The sequence below is a fragment of the Melospiza georgiana genome, chromosome 2 (assembly GCF_028018845.1).
Source record: "Melospiza georgiana isolate bMelGeo1 chromosome 2, bMelGeo1.pri, whole genome shotgun sequence".
NCBI classification, from domain to species: domain Eukaryota; kingdom Metazoa; phylum Chordata; class Aves; order Passeriformes; family Passerellidae; genus Melospiza; species Melospiza georgiana.
This window is the reverse complement of record NC_080431.1, coordinates 56,569,469-56,593,904: the sequence shown is the minus strand read 5'-3', so window position 1 is coordinate 56,593,904 and position 24,436 is coordinate 56,569,469. Positions and strand designations below refer to the sequence as shown.

At 41.6% G+C, this 24,436-nt stretch overlaps 1 protein-coding gene across 4 annotated transcripts in view; it reads left to right on the top strand.

Annotated features, from left to right (window-relative positions):
* The first annotated feature begins 8,573 nt into the window (after window positions 1-8,573).
* LOC131080443 (complement C4-like) overlaps window positions 8,574-24,436 on the top strand; it is a 52,828-nt gene continuing 36,965 nt past the window's right edge. Inside the window, exons 1-7 of one of the 4 annotated variants that reach the window (XM_058018698.1) lie at window positions 9,811-9,904; window positions 10,229-10,293; window positions 19,721-19,803; window positions 21,279-21,471; window positions 22,488-22,668; window positions 23,317-23,387; window positions 23,700-23,785. In XM_058018698.1, the coding sequence (XP_057874681.1) occupies window positions 19,739-19,803; window positions 21,279-21,471; window positions 22,488-22,668; window positions 23,317-23,387; window positions 23,700-23,785 (596 nt within the window). In that variant the 5' untranslated portion in view covers window positions 9,811-9,904; window positions 10,229-10,293; window positions 19,721-19,738. Of the gene's footprint in view, window positions 8,640-9,810; window positions 9,905-10,179; window positions 10,294-16,179; window positions 16,224-19,720; window positions 19,804-21,278; window positions 21,472-22,487; window positions 22,669-23,316; window positions 23,388-23,699; window positions 23,786-24,436 lie in introns of those variants that run through there. The other 3 variants (XM_058018695.1, XM_058018696.1, XM_058018699.1) reach the window with 3 other exon arrangements.

Sequence of the window (24,436 nt, the reverse complement as noted above, 5' to 3'; positions counted from 1 at the left end):
GGACAAGTTTGGATCAGCAGTGTCCTGTGTCAGTTTTTATCCAGACACAACCTGTTCTGTCCCTGTCAAATCCTTGGCTGTGTAACCTTCAGGAAACCGTCCCTTTTGTCACACTAGCATTTTATGTAAGTCCTTTAAGTCATAGTATTGTAGGATCGTCTGGCTCAGAAGAGACCTTCAAGATCATCTAGGTCCAGCCCCACAGCCATGGGCAGGGAGACCTTCCACCACACCAGGTTACTCAAAGCCCCATCCAATCTGACCTTGAACACTTCCAGGAATGAGGCATCCAGAACTTCCCTGCACAATCTGTGCCAGTGCCTCAACACCCTCACAGCAAATTTCCTCCTATGTAAATCCACTGTCTTTCAGAGGGAAGTCATTACTCCTTGTCCTATTTTTACATCCTCTTGGGAAAAGTCCCTCCACAGCTCTCTTGTAAACCCCTTTCAGGGACTGGAAGGTGCTCTAAAGTCTCCCCAGAACCTTCTCTTGGCCAGACTAAAAAACCCCAGCTCTCTCAGCCTGTCTTTATAGGGGAGGTGCCACAAACCTCTGATCATCTTTGTGGCACTCCTTCGGACTTGCTCCATCATATCCATGTCTTTCCTATGTTGGAGGCCCCAGAGCTGGATGCAGCGCTCCAGGTGGGATCTCAGAAGAGCAGAGTAGAGGGCAGAGCCATCTCCTTCACCCTGCTGGCCCCAGTGCTTTGGCTGCAGCCCAGGATATGTTGGCTTTTGGGCCTGGGAGTGCACATTGCCTGTCATGTCCCTCCTCTCATCTACCAGCACTCCCAAGTCTTTCTCAGCGGGGCTGCTCCTAATCCATTCTCTGCCCAGCCTGGATTTGTGCTTGGGATTACCCTGACCCAGGTGCAGGACCTTGCACTTGGCCTTGTTGAACTTCATGAGGTTTGCCCACCTCTCAAGCCTGCCCAAGTTCCTCTGGATGCAATCCCTTCCCTCCAGCATGTCAAGCACACCACAGCATGGCTGGGTGTCATCTTGCTGAAGGTGCCCTCCATCCCACTGTCCATGAGATTGTCAAACAGCACTAGAGTCAATGGAGTTCTCAATAGAGTTGAACTGCATAAAATCTGAATTAGGATGTTGAGACCTTGCTGAAATATCTCTTCCCTTCCACCACCACCATCTTGTGGTGGTGGGTAGAGGCAGTCCCCAGCACACGGCGTTTGGTGTTCCAGGGATCAGGCTGCAGAGATCAGTTAGCAGAGCAGGATGCAGTTTGAAAGCAGCCTGGAACACAATGCTGCCTCTGAACTTTAAAAAAACATATGTCCATCCAGAAGGCCAGAAGGCTTCCTGGCCTGGTTGTGGGCGTCAGTCAACACAGATAGACCTGACCTAGTAATTGTGCATAGTTGTCCTGTAAGCCATAAAGACTCAGGTACATGAAGCCCTACTAGCCTAGGGATATCTGTGCTGTGATTCAAGGTACAGTGTGAATATGCCCACAGAGAGACTCATGCTGGTATCTCTTGCACTGATTTGTGTTGTTATGACTTCATTCATTTAAGAGGATTTCATCAGCTTTTCACAAAATGAGTCAGGTCAGGATCTGTCCTACCTTATCTAGGGTTTCTGAAGATGGTGATTAGACAGCTTAATTTAAGGATGTTTGCAGCACCCAAAGGGTCAAACTCCACTACTGAACTCTTGCAGTCATCTTTTATTTTAATTAATCCAAGTTCTAGCCTGAAACAATTATCCATAAGCCATGGCCAATGCTTCAGACCTTTCCCCCCATCACCTGACATCAATTTGCTCTTGTAATGAAGTTTCTGGTTTTGTGTTCCATGTATTAGGTGTGCAAGATTGATCAAAGGCTTCACCCACAGATGCCTTTTATATTTAGTAAGTTCACCACTAAGTTGCAAATGTACACTAAGATCAAATTTGCCTTTGTGCCTATGTGTGACATCACTATGAGAAAAGCAGAATTTTTCTCCTAGAACCTGCATGTTTGGATTATATCAGCCAATGATTCGACAGTAGAATGGGACACATGTAAATAATAGAACATTCTAATATTTATCAAATGCTTGTTTTGTATAAGCAGAGATGATCTTTTTAAAAAATATATATATAAAATACAGAAATCAGGTGTTTATCAGTAGAGCTGTTTTCTGCTTTTGAATGTTACCAGATCAAAATATCATTAAAAGTGCTTGCAGTCAAAATATTTTTTTAATTCTTACTTGTTTTTATAAAATCGTATCAAAACTCATATGTTCTACAAGCCAAATATTTAGCCCAGTAAACAACTTGATCACTGCTTTGAACAGTGTCTGATTAAAACTTTGTGAAATATTTAGGTTGATGGGGATAATCAGACTAATGCTTTTGTAATTATAGTGCAAAATGATGATAACAAAGAAAACAAACACTGAAAAGTTGGACAAGCATGAGTAAGATTTGTGAGTCAGATACCAAAGTCCTCTTCATGGGAAAAAAATTGCCATGTTTTCAATAAAGCATGCTGGATTTGTCCCATTCTTAAGAAACTGGATTTTTTACAATTCGGTGAACTATAAATACATCTGTAACAGCATGCTTTTCTTTTTATTATTATGGCTTCAAGTTTTCAGATTTCAGTAAGATGTTTTGGGAGCTTATTAACATTTTTCCTTTTACTTAACAAGTGGCCTTGTTTATACTAACCTGAATAAGTGCCTCGTTCCCAGTGATGTGCACAAATATTTTAATATTTATCTATCCAAGCAATAAACTGAGTATATTTTATATATATATATTTAATCTATTTCCAGATTTTGTATTCAATCCTCTTTTCCCTGGCAATGCTTATTCTGCTAGCAATAATACCATTTGTTTAATCATTTATACAATAATTACTCTGTTTAAATTTGTTATCAAGCTGTCATATTTATTTGCAACAACTTTTTGCTGATGTCTATGGCTGTGATATTTGGCATTTGTATCAGGAAAAAATAAAATTACTTCTGTTTGGTTACTGATCTAAAGTTTGTGTATAATTATCATGCTCTGGAGAGAGGTCAGAAATGAAGTGTTATGAAAAACTTAATTTGTCACATCAGTGGAACACAAAGTGCCTGTGTTTGCAGTAAATCTCACTGCTTTGTTCCTCAGTTGATTGTTTTCTGGTCATGAAGGGTTCAGCACAGGGCTTGTTCTTTAATCTTCGTGGTTGCACTCATGGCTCAGAGAGGGGTTTCTCTTTCAATTCCAGAATATCAGAAATCTCTAGATACCTGCAGGTCCTTGGTAGGCAGGATTGCCATGTTCCTGTGTGCTGCTGGCAGGCTTTATTTTGTTTTAACAAGAGAAAGTGACTCTGCAGGGAGCAGTTCCCTTGTTCCTGTAAAGCCAGTGTTGCTTCTTGTGACAGGTCATCAGATTTTATTTTTTTTTTATTGGCAAATGTATCACTGATAGATGTAGACACATCTGAAGGACTATGATGCAGAAAGAAAAAGCCACCCTGAACTTTTCCCTTCTCACCCACCCTTTGTAAGCACTGACCTCTGACTTCTGTGTGAATTTAAGCAATCACTTAACTCCTTCACTGTCAGAAAGGCCATATTTCATGGCTGCTTACACGAGTGACACAATATACTTATCAATTTACCTTGTCCTAGGGAAGGACAAGCCTGCAGGCAGTGATTCCTGATTTGCTACCTGTATTCCCTTCTGCCACCTGAACTTGCTTATGTGGATCATGCTCAGCAGATACTCAGTCTGAGCTGAGAAACCCTGTGTCATATCTGTGAGCTCTGGGTTGGGGTTCCTGCCAGGGATAATCAGACTGAAAGAGTTTCTGTCCTGCTCCCAGTATAAATAGCTGTATATGATATAAATTAATAAAGAGTCTGGTCCCAGAAGTATGGCATTATCAATAAATCAAAGGGCATTAATTTCCCACTCCAAGATCATCCACAGCCATCAAGTCATGTCCATACACATTCATGATCACACCCATTTTGGCACTTAGTGGAAGAATTTTGGTACTCCTGAGGTGTTCAAGCATGTCTCAGCAGGTCCTGGATGACTTTCATTTAAAAGCCCAAGCATAGTCCAATTTCAGCATCTCTGTGAGTTGGGGTTTTTTAGTGTATCCTCACCGTCTTTTGGAAAAATGACTCAGCTCTTGCCCTGAAGGAATTCAACTCATCCCATGCAGTGCTTTAGCTTTGAAAGCTGTTCCATAAATTACTCTCAAGGTTGCCTGCTTGAGTTTGGGGAGGTTTATTATTTACTTCAGGTGGTATAATTCATTCAGAATTTATCTTGCACCACTTTGCTTTGGTAAGTAACCCCTGACTTTCACTGAAACTGAAGCAGACAGCTGGCAGATTCTTAGATGGTACACCTTGTTTCATTTCCCGGCCAATACTCCAGCATGTGCTGGATTCCTCTTACCCTCTGTTACCTGCAGTTTCGTGATACAAGTTCTCCTGTGTGTAAGTTCACATGTAGAGCATAAATCTGTAGCTGTCCAAGTAAAAGTGCTCAGGTTAAACCAGTGCAACCAGAAGATCATGCGTAACAATTGTCATCTTGAGCGTGTTTTTGACCACTTCTGCAGCAAAACTTCTTATTCAGCATGGAAGGCAAGAGGAGGCAGTCTGGGTAAGTGGGTGTTGTACCTCCTCTTTGACAATGTATTACTTTCCACTTTTCTCTTACTCTCATTCCGCCCCCCAAACAAAAAAAAAGGCATACAATGGAACTAAATGATGCAGCAAATGACAAACAGGATGATAAAAGGTAAGGAATCTTCTTCATCATGAGGAGATATTAAATAAATAAAATTCTCTTCTACTCTTCAGCCTTGGAGAGAATTACCTAAGGGAGAGTATGATGGGGTTACATTAAATCCTGAATCACAGTCAGAGAGACTGTGAGTACAGAGCAGTGATTCACTGTTTTTTGTAATATTTTAGAGAGGTTCCACACAATAGAATTTGCTGGCAACAAGAATGAAAGTAGTCAATAACCATACAACCTAAAATTAAATTTGCAAGACTCATTACTGAAGGATGACATGCATACCATACCAAAAAACACCAGAAGGGAAATTCATGGAAGAAAAGTCAATTGAAATCAGCTTTTTTGTATCAATAGCTTGCTCAGAAATGGACTAAGAAAAGCCAGTAGGATTCAGGAGAAGAATCAAGCTATTCATCTTCTCTTTCCTTTCTGTTCCCTAAAACTCCACTCCAGGCACTGCCAGACCAACCCAGAAGAGCCACTCTAAGCCCTAACAGCTGTACAAAGATCACCAGCCCTAGACTTGGAATTGGTAATTTAAAGTACAAATACCATAGTCTGCCTTACTGATTTTGTTTTTCTTGGAGTAAAAGAGGAATGCAAGTTTTCATTTTTCAGCTCCCTAGGCCTCTAACAGCTGATTCACCTGCACCTGAAATCTGCCTAAACCTCCTGCTGAGGACTGCTTGGAATGGCAGCAGGATCCAATAGCCTTTTCCTGGAGCATATCCTGTGAAGGCATATGATCTGGGCAGAATGAGGTAAAGCATTTGGAGTGAGGAACTTGAGGGCCAAGATAAAAGATACTGTTGATGATTTTATTTACCTTATAAACATGCTCCATTTATTCTCTGCTGTTTGTACCAAAAGGTTAAAATAATATTCCTTAGGCTCTCAAGTGTCTCTTTCACTGCTATATTTTTTCTTATGTTTCTAATGGCACCAGAATGATCATGACAAGAAAGAAACATAAATACCTAATTCTTTAAAAGTAATAGCTCATGGGAATGTGGCTGGGCTCTGCTTCCATTTCTTGGCAAGACACCTGGATTTCAGTGCAGCAAACTGCACTGTGCCCTTACAGGGACTGGTCCCCAGTGTTGTCAAGCCCGTGAAACTAAGGCAGGAGTGTGATCTGGCTAATTGTTCAGAATAAAAAAAAACCTCTGGGGACAAAATGATGTTGTTATATCAGGAAGTTGGCTTCATAGGTGTCATCCAATGCCCACATCTCATGACACAGACCATCTCATCTGTAGTGTGCCTTCCACAGTCTTCTGGAGACAATTCCTGGTGTTCTGTTGTCAGGATTTTGAAACACTCTCTCCCAGTGCGAGGAAAGGAAAGATTTGGATCCACCCTCAAAGAGCTGGAGAGACTTGTAATGGCTTTATGGACATCAGCAGTTGCCCATGCATCACACAGTCAGCATCTTTCATCTGCCCAGGATTTAGCAGACGTGCCCCATGGTGCCCTTAATATCCCAGGCAACCCTAATTTATCAGAGTGTGCAGTACAGCACAGGGACTCTGAGGGCTCCTTTGCAAGGAGACTTCTTCCATCACAGGTTGTAATGTCAAACACAACATTGCCATGCTGCACAGGAGATGTGTATGTCACATCTTCCAGGATATCAGTAGCAAAAGGCTGAGCAGAGCACATTGACTTCACCTGGACTCCTCTCACATCCTAACTCAGGTGAACTTTAGTAACAAGGTCCAATAAAAGCCCCTTTGTGGAAAGTATCATGTTGGTCATAGTCACCTAGGATTTTCTGAACACAAGTGTGACAGAGAAGTGCAGTTCTTAGTGCTGATTAAGGGTCTTGGTTATGGGAAAAGTTTAGTTTGTCAGCAGTGATTCTCCACACAGCATGCTGTGCGCTGAGACCTAACCCAGCTGCAGGAAGCAACCCAGAGGGGTGCATGCCTGAAGCTGTTTTGTTACTAAATTGTTATTAACCTGGCTGGCACCTTAAAAAAGGTGAGTTTCAGAGGCAGAACCCACTTCTTGTTTGTATGTAACCAGGCTGCATGTGAGCAGTCCAATACCTGCTTTCTCTAGCAGAGTTTTTTCTTGAACTTGTTGGGTATTTAGATGGATTTTCTGAGAAGTTCACATTCTGTTTTCAGACATTAGACTGTGTGCACACCTCCTGCAACAGTTGGGGCACTCATTTATTACTCTTTCCTCAGCTGTGGTGATTTCTCTACCCTGCAACCCTACCCTCAGAACAGGACCACTCATAAGAGCTTCTGTCCAAGCTATTTTACTTGGTACACTACTGCTTAGCTTTTCCTTTCCAATTTGGCTCTGAAAATGAAGGTGCCAGGGAAATATTTCACCCCCAGGAAACTTCAATTTCCTCAGGAACTGCATTTGTTATCTGTAACATCGCTCTGAATGGTAAATGTGAGGCCAACAATTCGAAAAAATTCTTGCCGCATTTTGGCATTGCCTGTAGTTCACATCTGGGACTGCCAGCTGTGGTAAGATGCATTTCCCCAGTCTTCTCAAGAAGTGCTAGGGAGTTATATTTGCTAGAAAATGTTTGTTTTCAAAGCAGGATTACAACATCTGTACATGAGCACACAAACACACCGACACACAATATGTTTTTATTAATATATAAATTTTATATCGATTTTATAATGTGTTTTAAACATACATGTACGTAGAGTAGTATCTTTATATAATATGTAATAGATACTGATATACGTAAATTGTAGATATTTTATGAGTATGTCTATTTTTTTTATTGTATAATACAAAAATTTTAATGTATTTGGAATTCCTCAGATAAGATCACAAGGATGAAGTGTTACAAGGTGGGAAGCAGAATTCAGGGTGTATTTGCCTCGAAGGAATCACAGCAGCCAGACCCACAGTCAAAACCTGAGAATGCACATCCCAGAGCCTTGGGGTCAGGGAGACTGATTAGATACACTCTCCTGGAGTCCAAAATAGGCAACCAGGTGGCATTCTGGACTGTCTCCCTGATGGGGACCAGCAGTTGTACTGGGACCAGCAGCTGCAGTCTATACCCTCAGCTTTTGAGCTTCTCATTCCTGGACTGCTGCAGGATGCCAAGAAGAAGCACAACCATTCATTCCTTCAAAATACCTCATGTTTGGAGATCAGCAAGTAAATGCATTGAGAAAATCAGAAGTTAAACTACAGAAGTTTTCCAAAGTCCATCCTTCCTCTATTTATTTCATGTCAAGATGCTGCAGCACCAGAACTTCTGCATCCCAAGAACCTGCAGTGCGGGGCAGGAAACCTGTAAGGCTTGGCAGCAGCTTCCCCTTGTGCCCCTCTCCTGAGCTGTGGGCTCTGGGCTCCCCTTCCGTGACTGCGGTGAGCTGCTTATAGTCCCTCGTTGGCAGAGTGACCTGGAAGGGCTCCCAAAGGGGGGGAATGCAGCAGGCTCAGTGCAGAGGCTCCCTCAGTGAGCGTGTGTCCCCAGCAGCCCATGACAGGGGATGCTGCCTGCCCTGGGCCACCTGAGACCTGTCTCCCTGCTCCCTAGACATTCTAAGGGAGTCATTTTCATCTGGTGAAGGTATGAAGTTAAAAGCAAATCCACTGCCCAGGGAAGGAGGGTGCTTGGCTGCTGAACAAAGAAGGGCTGTCTGCTGTCAGACGCTGTCCAAGATTTCTCAAAGGGAACAACAAAAGTGCCGCTTTATTCCCACGGGATGTGAGCCTCAGCTCCTTGGTGGCTCCTGGCAGGAGGGGTCACTGTGGTCCTGCTCAGCCCAGCCCTCACCACCCCCCTGGAGCAGTGTGGTTCTCATTAAAGGAGCTGTGGCTATTCGTTGTGGAAGGAAGTGCAAGGAGAGCTCAAGAAGAGGAGTTTCCTACCTGGTGAGTCCCCGGCTGTACACAGGGCTTTTCCTGCTGCTGCCTCCCAGGGCACAGGGAACCTCTTGCTCCTCATAGAGGGGTGGGTCAGAAAAGAGTGTTAAATCTGTGCTTTAAAGAAAAGCAGGCAGGCCAAGAGGGTGCCCCTGCAGACTAAAAGGGACCTGCTTGTGGTAAGAGTTGCACAAAGCCTGATTAAATATTCAGAAAGGTCTTAATTTGATGACTTGCGAACACACAGTTCTATAATTTATAATTCATTTCTTTGGAGTTTTTGCTTCATAACTCTTTTAGCAAATGTAAATTAATTCTCATTTTTTCTTGGTACTATCTCCCGTGTATCTGCACTTTAAAGGGAAACTGTCAGGGCTACTTTTATCTTCCTTATATGGTTCTTGATTAACTGATCGTACTGTGTGAATTTTATTACTAAAAAAAACCAACCAAACAAACAAAAACCCAAACAAATAAAAGAACAACCCAGGAAAAAAGGCATACCTGCACTTTGCAAATTTTATAAAAATATTACAATGTTATTTTCCAAATTCTAGTAAAATCAGCCCTTATGGCACCAATGAATCACACTGCTAAAATAAGGAACAGAAATAGCCTTCAGAATCCATACAATGATTAACAGCAGAGAATTATCAAATTGAGTCTGGCTTGGGTTTAGCTGTCTTCTTTCTCCTGTATCCTTTTTCCCTTTACTGCAGCTCCTTTCAATTCCTTTACTGCACTTGCTGGATGAAAATGTTGAAAACATGCCACCTTCTGTTCTTTTCAGCTATTGCACAGCCCAAAGAAAATTTATAACCCCTGGAAACTTGTGTAAAACGTGCACACCTGTGCACAGATGCAGGCACACATGCTCATGTAAACCTACATATGCACACTTCTCTGAAATCCCTCTGAACTATCTAAATCTCTTTGCTCACAGCCTTTTCTTTAGTTACAAGGTTTGCACTCCAGCTGTTGGAGCAAATGTGCTCACTAAAGGGTTTTCAAGGAAACCAGAAATTAGGCCAATTCTGACCACTGTCACTGAAAAGTAAAGAGAGATGAGGAAAGTAAGACTTCATCCAGTCTCTTTAATGGCTGCAATGAATGAAGATCTCTATCTGCTTTTTAAAATTCTTAATTTTATCTCCTTTACCTGCAGGTACACACCCACATGTACCTATTTCCCTTCAGAGCTGCTCTGGGAAAATCTCCCTCTTCTCATTTCACTGATGCAGGAATGCTGAAGAGCTTTGGATAGAGCACCCTGGGTATGCTTACTTGCACACCACAACAAAAAAACAGTGGTGTGGGGGGGTGGAAACTGCTCCAGCCACACAGTTCTGCTTTTGTTCTTCTTGACTTTCAACACTAATTTTTGTCTGGCTGATTATTCCTTTTCTCAAAAAAATAAAACTCACAATACCCCAATTAGAAACGCCACAAGGGAATTTTCTATGCCACAACTCTTCCACAAGTTTATCCCATTCATTTAGTCTTCTGTTATTTCAAATACAGCTCAGCATTACGGGTATGAGCAGATTATTCCTCTGCATAGATTTTTTCTACCCATGTTTCTTCTATTGCCATTTAAGGAGTCTTCAGAACTAAAGACAAACTTGGACTTTGGCAAGGCCAGGCTGACTCTCCAAATTCCAAGGTATGAGAAATGCTTTATTTTCTTTTCTCTAATCACTAAGGAATATGCTTCTTTCCAAGCAGCTAGGGCTGTGTTCTGAGGTCCTAGATTGTTTTCACTCTGGAGTCTGCCGTGGAAAAACAGGAGATAATTCTGTGTTAGGTGGCAGAGGTGAGGGCAGGGGGATGCACACAGCAACATAAATGGTGTTTGTGGGCCACCTCTGCAGGCAGATGGGGGGGGAGTCAGAGTACCTCTCGAGGCTGCAGAAAAGGGAGGAATGCCTTCTGCTTTATCTGAATTTGTATGAGGACTGTTTTCCTAAGTGCATAGCTGCATTCTTCTGTATCTACCTACCCCTATTATCTTGCTTTTATATGGTGTTGCACTGCTCCATGTAGTGGATCCTGCCTGTCTGACTCCTTAGAGAGGCACTTTCAGATATCTCAGTTACAGATAGGGTTATTTATTCTTTAAGGGCATGGTAAATATAATTAACACAGTCTTCACTTTTACTCTAACTCCCACCTCAGAAGGGCTATCTGCAGACTGTAAAGAGGAATAAGCAGTAAAATAAATATCCTCAGAAAGTTTTTTTTTTTGTGTTTTCTTAACCTCAGAGATATATGTTATGACAGAGAAGCCAAAGACTCTCTCTGCCTCTTCCTTTTTGCCAGAAAGGTGTTAGCATTGCTAAGCAGCTGGTCTTTTATCACAATACCTTAAGGCACTTTAACTTCTATTAGAAGTGAAGTTAGTCCTCTGCCTGCTGTGAAATAGGGGCATCTTAAAGATGGTTTAAAGTAATCTTTCACCCTCCCTTCTAGTTCTAAGTGGAATTTAGCTGGAACAGAGAATAGGGGCCCCATGTTTTCAAGGCATCTGTTTTCCCAGATAAGCTCTTGACTCTCAGGGAGTGGGAAGAGTGTGCTGCAGTAAATCAGAAACTCCATAAGGTGTGCAGTGGGGTCAAACTTCTGAGTGCACTAATCACCCCAGAAAAGACTCAAATGAGATAAGCCTTGTACTTGGCAGCAAACTGTGGTGGTCAGCACAAACCTTTTCATCTACCTTGCACAATCTAATGCCATGAGGCTGATGCACCTGGGCAGAGCAAGGGGTTCATGACTGGCCCTGAACTGTGCTGCCAACTGAGAGCACTGATCTTGTAAAAACTTACCCTGAAAAGTTGATTTGAGCAACATTGCTTTTGCTGGTTCATTTCTTTGCAAAATGAGAGATCAAGCAAGCTGGACACAAACCTGGACTTGTATCTAAACAAGGTGGTTTCAGAGACAGGTGAGTAAAGGTTGTGATGCCAAGAGGTGGGCAACTCTCAGTATTCCAAAGTGGATCCCAGCAGAGGTGTCTCAAAAAATAACAATTGATTCTGAACTATCAGTGGGTTTCCTGGGACTTGTTTGGAGAGTGTTGTCCTATTTTCTCTTGTTTGTTTGTTTGTTTGTTTGTTTACATACAAATGTTTAGGCACTACTTGGAATGAACAAGGATGGAAACCCTCCTTTCAGTAACTCAAAATGCTTTTTAAAACACACTTAGCTGAGTTGACAGCCACAGGGCTCAGATCCACAGCCCGTGTAGGAGCATCCTGCGCTGTGGAGAGGAACCAGAGGGAGATGTTAATCGGGAGCTGACTCCCCGTTTCTCCAGGCACCAGTGTGGGAGGTGGACACCTGGGGTCTCGGAAGGCAGGGCTGGCACTTGCCCAGTCCTTCAGGAAACCTGCTCCTTGGTGCAGAGCACAGCTGCCACTGGATGGCACCAGGGCTCCGTGCGTGTGTGCTCCCCTCCAGCCTCCCCGAGCCATGCCAGCCATCGCTGGGATAAGGGATGCTTTCCAAACAGGCTCAGCAGGACTCGGGGAGCGAGCTGATGGGGGAAATTATAGATGGGAAAATGCTTGATGCTGTCACAGCTAATATTTTTAAAGGGTCAAATGATCTTTTATGGTGTAACTGAGATGGGAATGTTCTGCAGAGTACTTTATGCTCCTATCCAAACAAGCTGCTATTTCCAAATAATCACATAGAGAACAGGTGTGGAGTACACGGATAGAAGGAAAAGCTTTTTCTTTTTTTTAACTATATTGTTGCAAATCTTCCTTCTTGCTGCTTCAGGCTACAGTAGCAGCAGTATACAAATACTGCAGGATGTGCAGATTGTGGCTGCAAGATTCCATGTCCTAAAGGATATTGACATCCCAAATGTGAGCCAGGTCAGAGGCATTAATGCTGCCACTGTGAGTCAACACTTTTTGATCCCTCAGAGGAGAATGTATGCAGCAAACTTATGGCAGATATTTATAGAATAATGTACAAGTTAATACTCTTCTCCAGAGCCACTGGAGCTGGGCTTGCTGCCTAAATGTGCATCTGCAATGTACTTACTGAAGCCAAAAAGCTTTGCAGAAGTCATCAAAGAAAAGGGAGCTGTTTGGAAATTTAGGGATCCATTACATTATGTTGTAATTCTTAATGATCTCTGATGACTGCATCTTTATTTATTTATCTATCACTGCTTGGGCAGAAGTGTAAAAGCCCATGAAATAGGAGCCAGCCCCAGATATAAAGAAACTGCTGCTGGTGAGGCCGTGCTGATTTTTGCCTTTTTCTTTTGTGTGCTCTCTGTAGTTTTTCACAATATATTTGTAGCCTATAGTATTAGTGGCTAGTTTTTCCAGTAGTTTTCCATGACCTTTCCCTAGGCAGAAAGACAAAACACATTCCAAGGGCATCCATCTTATGTTGGTTCTCCCAAGAACCAAGGTCAAAAAACAGCTCTTCAAGACACATTTTCATCAACAAAGCACAGTTAGTACCAAGAAGGGGGCTCCAGAAAAGAAGGGGGAATTGATGAAAAAGGCATCCCTGGTGGCAGCAAGGGATGAGAAAAGCCTGGAAGGCAGAGCACTGCAGCCCAAGGCTGAGCTGCTTGGTAAGGGCCAGCCGTGGCAGCCCCAAGCTGGGTGTAACCTTGAGGAGAAACCTGCTTCCCCATTTAGGTGAGAGAGGCCAGTGGGCTCCAGGTGCAGGGCTAGATGGTGTCCAAGCCCAGGAACAGCATTAACAGCCAGAGAATTAGATCTTCTACCTGAGTCTTAGAGTTCCACAGGCACTGTCTCTTTCAAAGCTGCCCTTTTTTTTTTTCACTGATCCAGAGACAGATCCCACAGTCACACCCAGTGCAGGGAGAAGAAGGAAAGCGAAGAGAGATGCCCAGATGGGACCACAAGCTGAACAGAGAGGTGCAGATGTGTTTTTAGAGCACATCCTGGTGTGACTGAAAATTCATCTTCCTCATTCAGAGGTCAGGTAAAAATCAAGGATGAACAGTCTGGAAATATATCCCAGGTCATAAAGATATATATGTGTGTTTTTACCCCATGCAACAACTAAGCACAGACAACTGCTCACTCATTGCCCTTGCATCAGGATGGGGAAATAATTGTAAGACTAAAAATGGGACAGTGGGAGCACAAAGGCCATCATTCCAAGTGTCTCTGGTTTCCTCTCTTCTTCGCCCAGCTGTCATGGTATGGTCTGGAATGTCCCTCTGTTCAGCTGGAGTCTGCTGTCCTGGCTATGTCCCCTCACAGTTCCTGGTGCACCCACAGCCTGCTCTGGGTGAGAACCAAAGGCCTTGGCTCTGTGTCAGCAGTGCTCAGCAGTAACAAAAACATCCACCTTATCACCACTGCTTTCAGGCCAAGTCCAAACCGCAGCCCCACAACAGCTACTCTGAAAAAATTAACTCTGCCCCAGCCAAAACCAGCACAAAGCAGCAAGACATGTAGTCACATATTAGCAAGAGCAGATCCATGTGCCTTCCAAGATGTGTTCGCTAATACATGAAAATATCCTTCTTTTTCACATTTTTTGTAGCTTCACCATTTTTTTTATTCTGTGGATACAGCATAAGGTTAACTGTATTATCTGGGCAGGGTGTCTGACCCAAGTACCACCAGCAGGGCTTTGGGGACATCCAGTCAATCCCCTTTTGAAGGCATCAATATTCCCCTCTGCATCTAAGCCACTGAGAGGGCAGCAGAGCTGACTTCTTTTGCATTATTTTGCAGGAGGTGGTTTTCTGTAAAAGTGGGTTTGTGAGGGAAGATTCCTCCTGTGATTGCTGTGTCCAGGCTGCGTACAGTGTCTGTACAGTGTGTCTCCCAGGACAAAGAGGCACACTGTTCATCCAAAGAGCTGCCTAAAAAGCTGAGTGTCACAAAGAGCCAGAGCTCCGTGGATAAATTTCTGAGAAAGACGAGATCAGCATACATTACCTGAACAACTGTCCCACTGAGCTGCTACAAAAGTCATCCAGACTTTTCCCCTCTCCATCAGGATAGCAGATGCCAGGCCTGCCACATGGGGAGGTGCTGCAGCTCCTGACACTGAAACTGCTGTCACTGATCAGCTTCTCTTTTAAATGAACACAAAATTCTCCTGACCCTTACATCCTGTCCCTTTCCTCCTTTCTCTTTGTGTTTCATCCTTGAACATTGAAACCAAGGGATCCAAAAAGTAGGGCAGCTTCCCATCTGCCAGTGGAGCTGACCTAAACTTGCCTGAGTGTGATGGAGGTGGGAGCTGAGTTTTCTCCCAGCCTGGGGGAGGAGATGCCTTCTCCTCTCTGGTGTCCTGTGTTCCTCCAAGTTACTGGGTGAAGTGGATGTTTTACGTTTAATTTTCAGATCAGAGCAGGGCAGGCTGCCAGCGGCAGGTAGGCACAATGATAGCTGTGGTTGTACATGGCATGGGATTTACTTTCTCCTTTGCTCTGCCTGTAAAACATTTTCTGGCAAAATTGGGCAATTGTCTGAAACCTTAGAGTGTCTCCATGCAGCAAGTCAGGAAATCCTAGGAATGAGGGTCAGTTGTAAGTTACTTCTTTAGAATTTTCCTGCAAGAGACTGGCTTTACTTGATTTCACAATATGCCTCCAAATCCACAGAACTGGATATGTAACCTTTGCTTTCACTCTTCTCAGCTACTTAAAATTTCAGCTTTTTACACTGATATGCTCAAGATACCTTTTGCTTCTTTAGAATTATTCTTACCTTTTGCTCCCTTGAAAAGAAGAAGAGAATTCCCTAGAGAGACAATTTTGCTCATTACAGTCCAGAGGAATGGAGAAGTTGGGAAAGATCAGATTATTTGAAATGCATTATTTTTCTATGTAATTTACAGTTGGTAACAAGGAAGAATTTGGGTTACTTTGGGGTTTATCATGGAATTGAAAGAAAAGAAAAAGAAAACCACAAAGGATGGATTTGAGAATAAGCCTCTAGGCACAGTATCAGGATGTTTGAGTACAAGGGCAGTACTCCAAATATTCTGTATTATTTAGGCCAAGTTATTTTATTCCTCATTTCCAGCAGCTCTGGGGTGAGTCACTTGTATGCTCAGGTATCTCCTCTCCTCCTGGCCAGCTTAATGGCTTCTTAAAGGTGCCAAAAGCACTGAGATCCTTGAAAACATGGCTTTCCAAGAAAACAGGATGCATTATTACAATATGGTGAACTGTTATGTCAGTGGTGTTACGCATTTATTGCTTGAACTAAAATAATCCCTCATAGATCACTTTTGGAAGATAAGAATTTTACAGAAGCAGTGCTGGTTTGGTGTGTTTTTTCAAAAATCCCTATTTTTATTTTTTCAACACAGCACTCAGAAAATCACATAATTTAGAGAATGAGAGAGAAGGGAGGAAGAAATTCATGAGAAAAAACTAAAGCTTAATCCTCTGGAAATGCAGACTTGTTTGCGAGAGCAGAAAATGCCAGGGAAATTCTGGTTTTCCTCCTCTAAATATACTTCTTTTTTTTTTTTTTTCAGTAGATACACATAGAAGCACTAAATGCAGAACTTTTAAAGCATTTTTAGTGGCAAAAGCAGCTACAGCCTTTTCATATCATTACTTCTATTATGGTAAGAAAAAAAAGTATGGCTTTAATTTACAATTCCAATTTGTATTGACACTAAAGAGAAGCCATCCTGCTGTTAAGAGGAACTTTTCCAATTAGACCCACACTTCATGGTCAGCTGTTGAAAAAGGGATTTCAAAATCTAATTTTCAGAAATGTCAGAAGTGAAATATGGCCTTTTGTGTTTGTCACAAGTCCCTGTAACTTGGCAGAGAGGATGTCACTGCAGGGCTAATTCGTGAAATGGGTTTTGTGAAGCTGCCCTTTGTACCCCTCTGCCCGGCAGAGGTGAAAGAGCGCAGGGCGAAAGTGAAAGGAGAGTTTGGCCTCATTAGTATTTAGGCTGATTAAGGGGAAAAAGGCTTTGGGAAGCTCTTCATGCCAAAGAACAAAAACTGCTGCTGCTGCTGCTCAAAACACTGTGAAATCCCACCAAGTTCAAACAAAGGTGCTGAAAGGAGAGACAGCATATACTGAAATAAAGCAATTCTGTCTCCCCAGGTTTGGGGCTCACACACACATCAGTCCCAGGCTGTGCTTTCCACAGCCCACATGCGCCAGCTGAAGGATCAATAGGTGAAATGTGGCTGATGAGTAAACACGAAAGGACTTTGCCTTTAGAAAAAGAAATGACATTTAAGTTATTTTAGAGGGGATTTTCTGTGTTCTCTCTCTCATGAGTGTGCTGGAGACCTTCAACCAAGATTGTTTTATTTTATTTAGTTTCATTTTGTTACATTTTAATCTGGCTTTGGACTGGAATGTTTTACATTTTACTACAAATCACTGTGTGTAGAATCTGCAATACTAGAAAACCAATGATTATTTTATAAAAACCCAGAGACAAAACAATTAAGCATAAGGAATTTTAATTCTCATTATACAGGTGGTTATGCATAAGTTTGCTCTTTTATGTTTGCAAGATACAGTGAGAAAAAATTCTATTTAATTGAAGTCACAGGTTTATATTTTGGTGACAAAATAGCTTTATTAAGAGTCAGAACACCTCCTTAAATTCAAGTATAAAATTGTAATGCAGCATATTGCTATGGACAGCTGTTGTGTATTCACATATATTTATTCATTCTTCACTTAAAGAAGCAAAATTGTGCAAATCCAATTAAAGAGAAGTGAAAGCAAAATAATATCTTTTCTGAGGTTTGCTTTAGAAAGTGATCTGTGAAAATGTCTAGCTGTGAGTTCATACATGGCTGTTTGCATTGCTGTGCAAACAGACCTCGGTCCCTGACAAAAAAGCCAGCCTGGACAATGGAAATCCCATCTCCACCCCTCTGACAAAGATGGGCACAGAGCAGGATTTTGGTGTGACCTCTCACTGCAGAGGTGCCTTTCCTGTGACTTCAGAAGTAGTAAATCCCTGCTGGTTGTGTTGCAGTCTTCTGGAAATTGTTGGCTTTTCAGCTGGGAGAACTCCTTTACATCTTTTTCAAGGAATGAGCAGATGTTGTTTCTTTTCTTACTCTGTATTTGCCTGGAGAAAAGCAAAGGACCCACTCACAGTTGTCTCTTGTCCTGTTTTAGTGACTAGGATTGCTCAGTGATTGCATCAGCTCCAACTCTGGATGGCAGCAGTGCAAGATGGAGCAGCAGAACTGTCTCTGAAGAGGGCAGGAGCCTTAGCATGCTCCACAGCCACTGCTGCTCTTAATTAACTCTCCCCATTATCCTTACAAGAGTGAGAATCCTGATTTTACCAGCTGCAGGTTTAACAAGACTCTTCTGCTCCCTAGGGAGAGCACAAGCCCAGTTCCCAAAAGGACTTTTTTTCTTCCACATGTCTTTGCCTTGAATGCAGACTAGCTTTATGGTGGAAATCTCTACTCTTCCTCATCATCTCTCTTGGGTTTGGGAGGCCAGAAGCCCTGAGGAAAATTATTCTGGCATGGAAATAAATCAGTTTTGTGAGTGCAAAACTGCAGAGGGAATTAGCGGGTGGGAAAGGAGGGCAGAGAGAAAATGACTTTTTTCTTAATGGTTCCCGAGTCTGAAATCTTATAAACATCTCCCAAAGAGCATGGATTTGACTCTGAGGATCCACAGGTATCTTTCCTCAAATTTTTCCTCCCTCCTGACAGCTGAAGTGAGAGAAAAAATAAGAACAGGTGAAGGAAACTGACTGTCTCTTGGGGAACAAAAAAAGCCAAAAACCTATGCCTCGAGTAGGCAAAATGCAGCTTTTCCTGACACGAGTTTGAATCCAGCTACTGCTGCCCACCCTTTCTGTGACCACCAGTGGGCAGAGAGTATTTTCTGTCTCATTTTGTCTCAGAGGGAGTTACCAACTTGTAGCATACTAAGTGTAAAATAGTGAAATGCTTCATAGCTTCTTCTCTTTCCCTATCTCCTTGTCTTGAAGTAAGGCAGATGTCCCTTAGGCAAGTGAGGGAAGGTCCTATGACTGTGGGCAATGAACCTTTGCTGTGAGCATGAATTCACCTTGCAAATAAGGGAGTGCTGATTTAAGGCATTCATTGCTAATGATTAAAGACGCAGACTTAGCTGTGGTGTGTTAGAGGGCAGTTCATCACCAGAGCCTGGAAGTAGCCATGTGATTTCTGGGATTTGACCTGCCTGAAAATCAGATGGGCATGTTTCCATTTTCATGGGTCAACAAAATTGTGTTTGGGAGACAACGATCCAGTAAAAGTTTGCAAAAATGAGACCTGATTATGGTTTCAGTTCTTTCATTTACCTTTGATCAAAACTGGTTTTTGTACAAACAGTTATTCCTCAGATAGGCCTTTCCCCTCTGCTTATCAGTATCCTACTTTTTAAGATGAGCAGTCTGGAATGCCTTAAGCTGATGATTCATCTTACATGTTTATGGTAAGATGAGACTAATTGCCCTCTGGAAAAGCCCAATGTCTTGGGCATAAAAGAAAATTGGGCTGAATGGCTTGGGCAGAGGCATCAATTTCGTTTCCAATGAAGCAAAGGCAGATGAATCCCTCCAAGCACCACAGACTGAAACTGGGTTGTACAGGTAGATTTCCAGCAAAGCATGTTTGGTGCTGTCTAAACAGAAGGAACTTTCTCTCACCTTTGCTGGACCACAGAGATGCCTGGGGTTAAATAAAGGCTTAGAGAAGGAACCTGTCACCTGTATTTGTCCCCATTTAGAAATACTCTACAGCCACTCTGCAAGCCACAGTGTCTTGTTGGATTTTGGGATGCCTTTGCACTATTTGTGAAAACTTCTCTCTGCACTTGACTTTTAGTTGCTATCATGTGAAAACATTGAAGCTGGGAAGAGAATGCATGAACAAAAAGGTATAAATTTGTGACTTAGTCCAGAATGTTTCTCCGTAGGGTATTACTGTGTGCATCACCAGCATGTCCATCACTATTGCTTGCACAGTTTTGCAAGTTATTAATAAATAACCAGGATAGGCAACATCATTTGCTGCAATGTGCTGTCAGCCCATTTCCTACAGGCAGCACCGGGATTGATGGTGGCTCTTTGGTGCTTCTGTTTTGCAGATGTTGTAGACTTTTCCAATGGAAAGGCTGGTATTGTTGGTGAGCTTTTGTTTGCTGCTGCCCAATTCACAACAAGCACCATCGTAAGTATATTTTATTACAAATCCTTCAATCCTAACAAATCCCTTGAAAGTGAAGGTAGGAAATAGTCTCTCTCTCCCAATGGAGAATCAAAAAAGCCATGTTCTTGGACCACTGAAAATTTGTGTAACCTTAAAAAGGAAAGAAGTAAAAGGCTTAAAACTACTCTTTGAAGGAAGAAATATTCTCTCAGGAACCAATAATTAAAAATGTACACCTTGCTCACTCTCTTGTTGCTGTTCGCTCGCTTATCGTTCATGACATTTATGGGATTGAAAAATCTTGGGGAAAAAGAACCCTCTGTAATTGATTTATACATTGCAGAAAGCAAAGGTTTAACTTCTAGGAGACCTTCAGTATTCTATATTTATCCTCTGTCTCAGTGGAGATTTACATATAAGCCAGGCCTTGTGCCACCTTTTGCTAGAGCCAACAGATTCTGAGTGAATGAAATTAAATACCAGCTTTATTCCCTGATTTCTATACCTCACCTTTCATTTTATGCATTTAAGAAAGAAGAGGTGGTTTTTTTTTTTGAAAAATAAAAAAGGTAGTTCAGCCAACCCATTCTGATAATAGAAAATCTTTCACCTTTCATTTTAGAAATGTTCTGCAGAATTATAATTTTCCAAAAGCACCTGTCTTGAGCTCAGAACTGTTCTTTGTCTATGTCACATCATGGGTGAAGAGACAGGACTTGGCTCTTCACACAGTTCTCTGATTTTTGTAAAATTGTTTTGTGTAAAATAGACTTGAGAAAAATGAGAGCAAGTATAATGATCTACATTTTAAAGGTCATGAAATCAATTACTAAGAAGCACCAGAGTAAGTCAAGAATGAAAGAAAATAATAAAGAGGGAAAAAAAATCCCAACCAATTTAGCCTCCAAATCAGTCCTTCCCAGGGACGTGGTCTCACCTTCTGTGATCTCTCATTTCCAACATTTCACAGTGATATTGCAAGGAAGATAGCTACTTGTAACCCCATACATATGGTTATATAGGGAATATATACCTCCTGACACATTAAAGCATAAGCTGGCATAATGTGGGTGCTAGTACATGAAGATGCATAATTTTGTAGCACTAATTGTGTGTTTATTAATATATATTCATTGTTTTTCAATGCATGCCCTTGTTCTGTTTCAGAAATTTGAGTTTATAGAGCTTTCTCTGAGTCGCACCAGGCTATAAATTACATTGGTAGTCCCTGGGATACATTTCAGGCTTTTTCTTGTCTATGTATAGTGATTGATGTTTTACAGGACTTAAATGGGAAAGGTCAGAATCTGGAGATCAGTCAGAGAAAATTATTTTCTTTTAACCTCTACTCTGACTAACAAGGGCAATGGATTAGGTGATCTCCACAAGTCCCTCGCTCCGCTATTTTGTGAGAGCCTGTTTTGTCTTTAAAATTCATATTGTTTGGACAGTCATTGAACATACATACTGGACAATCTGTTCATCTGTTGTTTTAGATTTCTGATTACTGCCCCAAATGTGGTGCGTTTGGGCACACAGGAGACAATAACAGTTCAAGTCCACGGGGCACAGAGCCCTGTGCAGGTTACTGCGTTCTTCAAAGATGAGACGAAAAATCAGCTCATATCAGAGAAGACCTACTTTAACCTGAACCAAAACAATGGCTACCAAGAGATGAAAAAAATAATGGTGAGTCTGACATCAGAGTGATTTAATTTTTTTATTTGGTGATAAAAAGCACATAATCTCCACTTGGAATAGGCTGGAACCTAGACAACATTGATCCCAAGAGGCACTGACAAAACCAATTCCAGTGACAGCAGCAACCTATTCACCCAACCAGCTAATAAAACAATGCTAATGTAATTTCAGTGGTGGTTGTGAATATTCTTTTGCACCCATGTAACAAGCTCAAGTTTTTGTCACATTGGTGATAAATTAAATTTAATTTAAACAAATTTAATTATTTTATCACTGTTGGGTTTTTTGCCTCACTTAAACAATGCATTCAGGCCTTTGGGTTACTACTGGCCATTTTACAATACAAGAGAAACCTTTAAAAATGTGTAGTCTCTGAGACAAAAGCCTATGTTCTTCCTGCAGATTTTAAAGTTGATTAATTCTTTACATCCTATGTTGCATCATTTGCTCCTGGCACCCTTTGAAGTCTGTTAGGATTTATTTCTGTAGCGCTAGTTTGGGCTATTTGGTTGGGAAATAAAGCACACAGCAATATTCAGTTTGGCTCTGGTTGGTTACTCCCAAAGCTAACAGCAGAGCTTTCAAATCAGGTTCCTGTCAAGGGTGATGTTTAGAAGCAACGCATTAAACTGCATGAAGTAAAGCAGTAGTCTCATAACCAAGATTTTAGCATAAATAGTGATTACAGGATACGTGGTAAATGGAAATCAACAGGCATGTAGTCTGAATTCTCCCACCTGGAGTTATTGATACTGGGCAGAAAAAAGTGTATTTCTGTGGTGGAAAATGGATGATTATAGAGGATATTTCTAATTAAAAAGAAATATTCACCTAGTAAGAAAGATATGACACCCAGTAAGAAAGATATAATTGCAAATCTTATGTTGAATGGTGCTAATATGATTATTTAAGCACTTCAGCTGTTGTGGAACCTCTGCTATGTGGTCCCAAAATCACCAAGCTCATCTCTGACTCTGTGGGGTTTTCACTTTTATTCTCCTCAGATCAAGCCGGGGAGTCTGCAGCAGAGCCTGTTCAAGAAGAGCAATCTGCCATATGTTCTGCTGGTCACTGAGAGCAAGGAGCTCCCCATGACTGCCAAGAGCACTCGCATCCTCCTGTCCTCCAGGAAAGGCTACATTTTCATCCAGACAGATAAGCCCATTTACACACCGAGTTCCCAAGGTAGAAATACAAATGCTTCTCTTCGGGTGTTGAATATGGATGTTACAAGGGCAGGATTAGAAAAGTAACAACGAGCTGATTGTTCCAGCAGCCAGGGCTTCTGCAGGGACTGCTCTGCACATTGCAGCAACCCTGTGGAAATGCCTCCAGAGACAGTCACTTTTAAGGGAGACAGAAAAAATCTGCTCCTTTTTGTTCAAAATGTTAATGATGACTTTCCTTTGGAAAAAAAACTCATGAGAAACTGTCAAAAACTGAACTCCTACTGCTTCTGCGTGTAACACCAGCAATAAGTTACCTTTGCTCTTTATGGCCCCTACTGCTTTTTTACTTACCAATTAAATTAACAAAAGAGGGAAGTAAAAAAAGGGTTTGAGTTTGGTTTCAGGCCTCAACTGCAGAAGGAATACAAAAGCAAGTGAAGGTCCCTCAGTAATTTTCAGAATTTTCTTCAAAAATTTATCCAGTCATGTGACATGCAAGGGCTACAGAGGAATGCAATTATTTTCTTTAAATTTCTCATATTTCTTTTCACTAAAAGAAAGTGTTTCATCTTAAATTTGGTAACTAAGTTTACAGATTGCAATGATATGTATATAGAAAGGCCAGAAAGAAATTTGTGAACATATTTATTCTTCTGTTAAACAGTCAGATACAGGATCTTCATTCTGGACAATGCTATGAGGCCAACAGATGACACCATTACAGTTGCTGTGCTAGTAAGTATGCAAAAACACTGTTGATGAGGGCTTCTTCAGCACAGGAGATATGGAAAACTCTTACAAAATATCCAAGAGCACAGCAATAACTGGGACTCCTCTCCAGAAATCTGTATTTGCACATAGTGAGATATCTGTAGTTATTTTTGGCCCATATCAGAAACATGGAGATACGTGACATGTGGATAATGCAGTAGGAAAGTAAGCAAAGCATTTTCTCTTCCACAGCACTAGGATATGACCTTGAGCTTTTGGATGTAAATATTTGACACCTGGTGCATAATTTCATGTTTGCTTCTTCTGTCTCAACAGAATTCCAAGGGAATGGTGGTTAAAAAGTCAGACCGGAAAATAAACGCAGTGTTTGGTGAACACTTTGCTATACCTGACATTGCTGAGTATGTTACTGCTGTGCCTTCTGCATCAAAGCCTGGAGATTAAGATTTTTAACTGCTGAATTTCTTGAATTACTTTTCAAAATTGTCTGTCTTTCACCATAGGACGCATGATCAGTATCTTTTTACCTTTAAGCACCTCATCCTGGAGAGATGAGTCCAGAATTTACTGTAAATATGCTGCAATTAGCAACATGTGTCCTGGTAAAGAACAATTAAACTGCTCAAATATCTGCTGAAACGTATGGCTGCTTTGAAGGGAGCACTTCTAAAAGGGCTAGTCTGCAAAGTGTCATTTATTAAATCTGATTACAAACAGTCAAGCTTTTACTTAATATTCAAGGTCTTTTGGCATGCTAAGTTGATTTTGATATCTCAGTGAAGATGAGCTATAGGAAATATTTGATGAGTTCTCTGTTTCTGTGGGCTTTTCAAAGGTAGTGGTTTGCAAATATGTTATCTTGTACTTCCTCATACTTGTTTTGAGTGTTTCCTAAGACACTTGGAAATATATGTTGCTGGCTCCTCCCAGTAAAAATAAAACCATTAATTAATTATTTAGGGATGAGATCAAAGCAAAGCAAATATTATAATTCAGTGATAATTTATGTGTTTGCATCATAAAATATCTGAGGAATTGTAATTAACTATTTT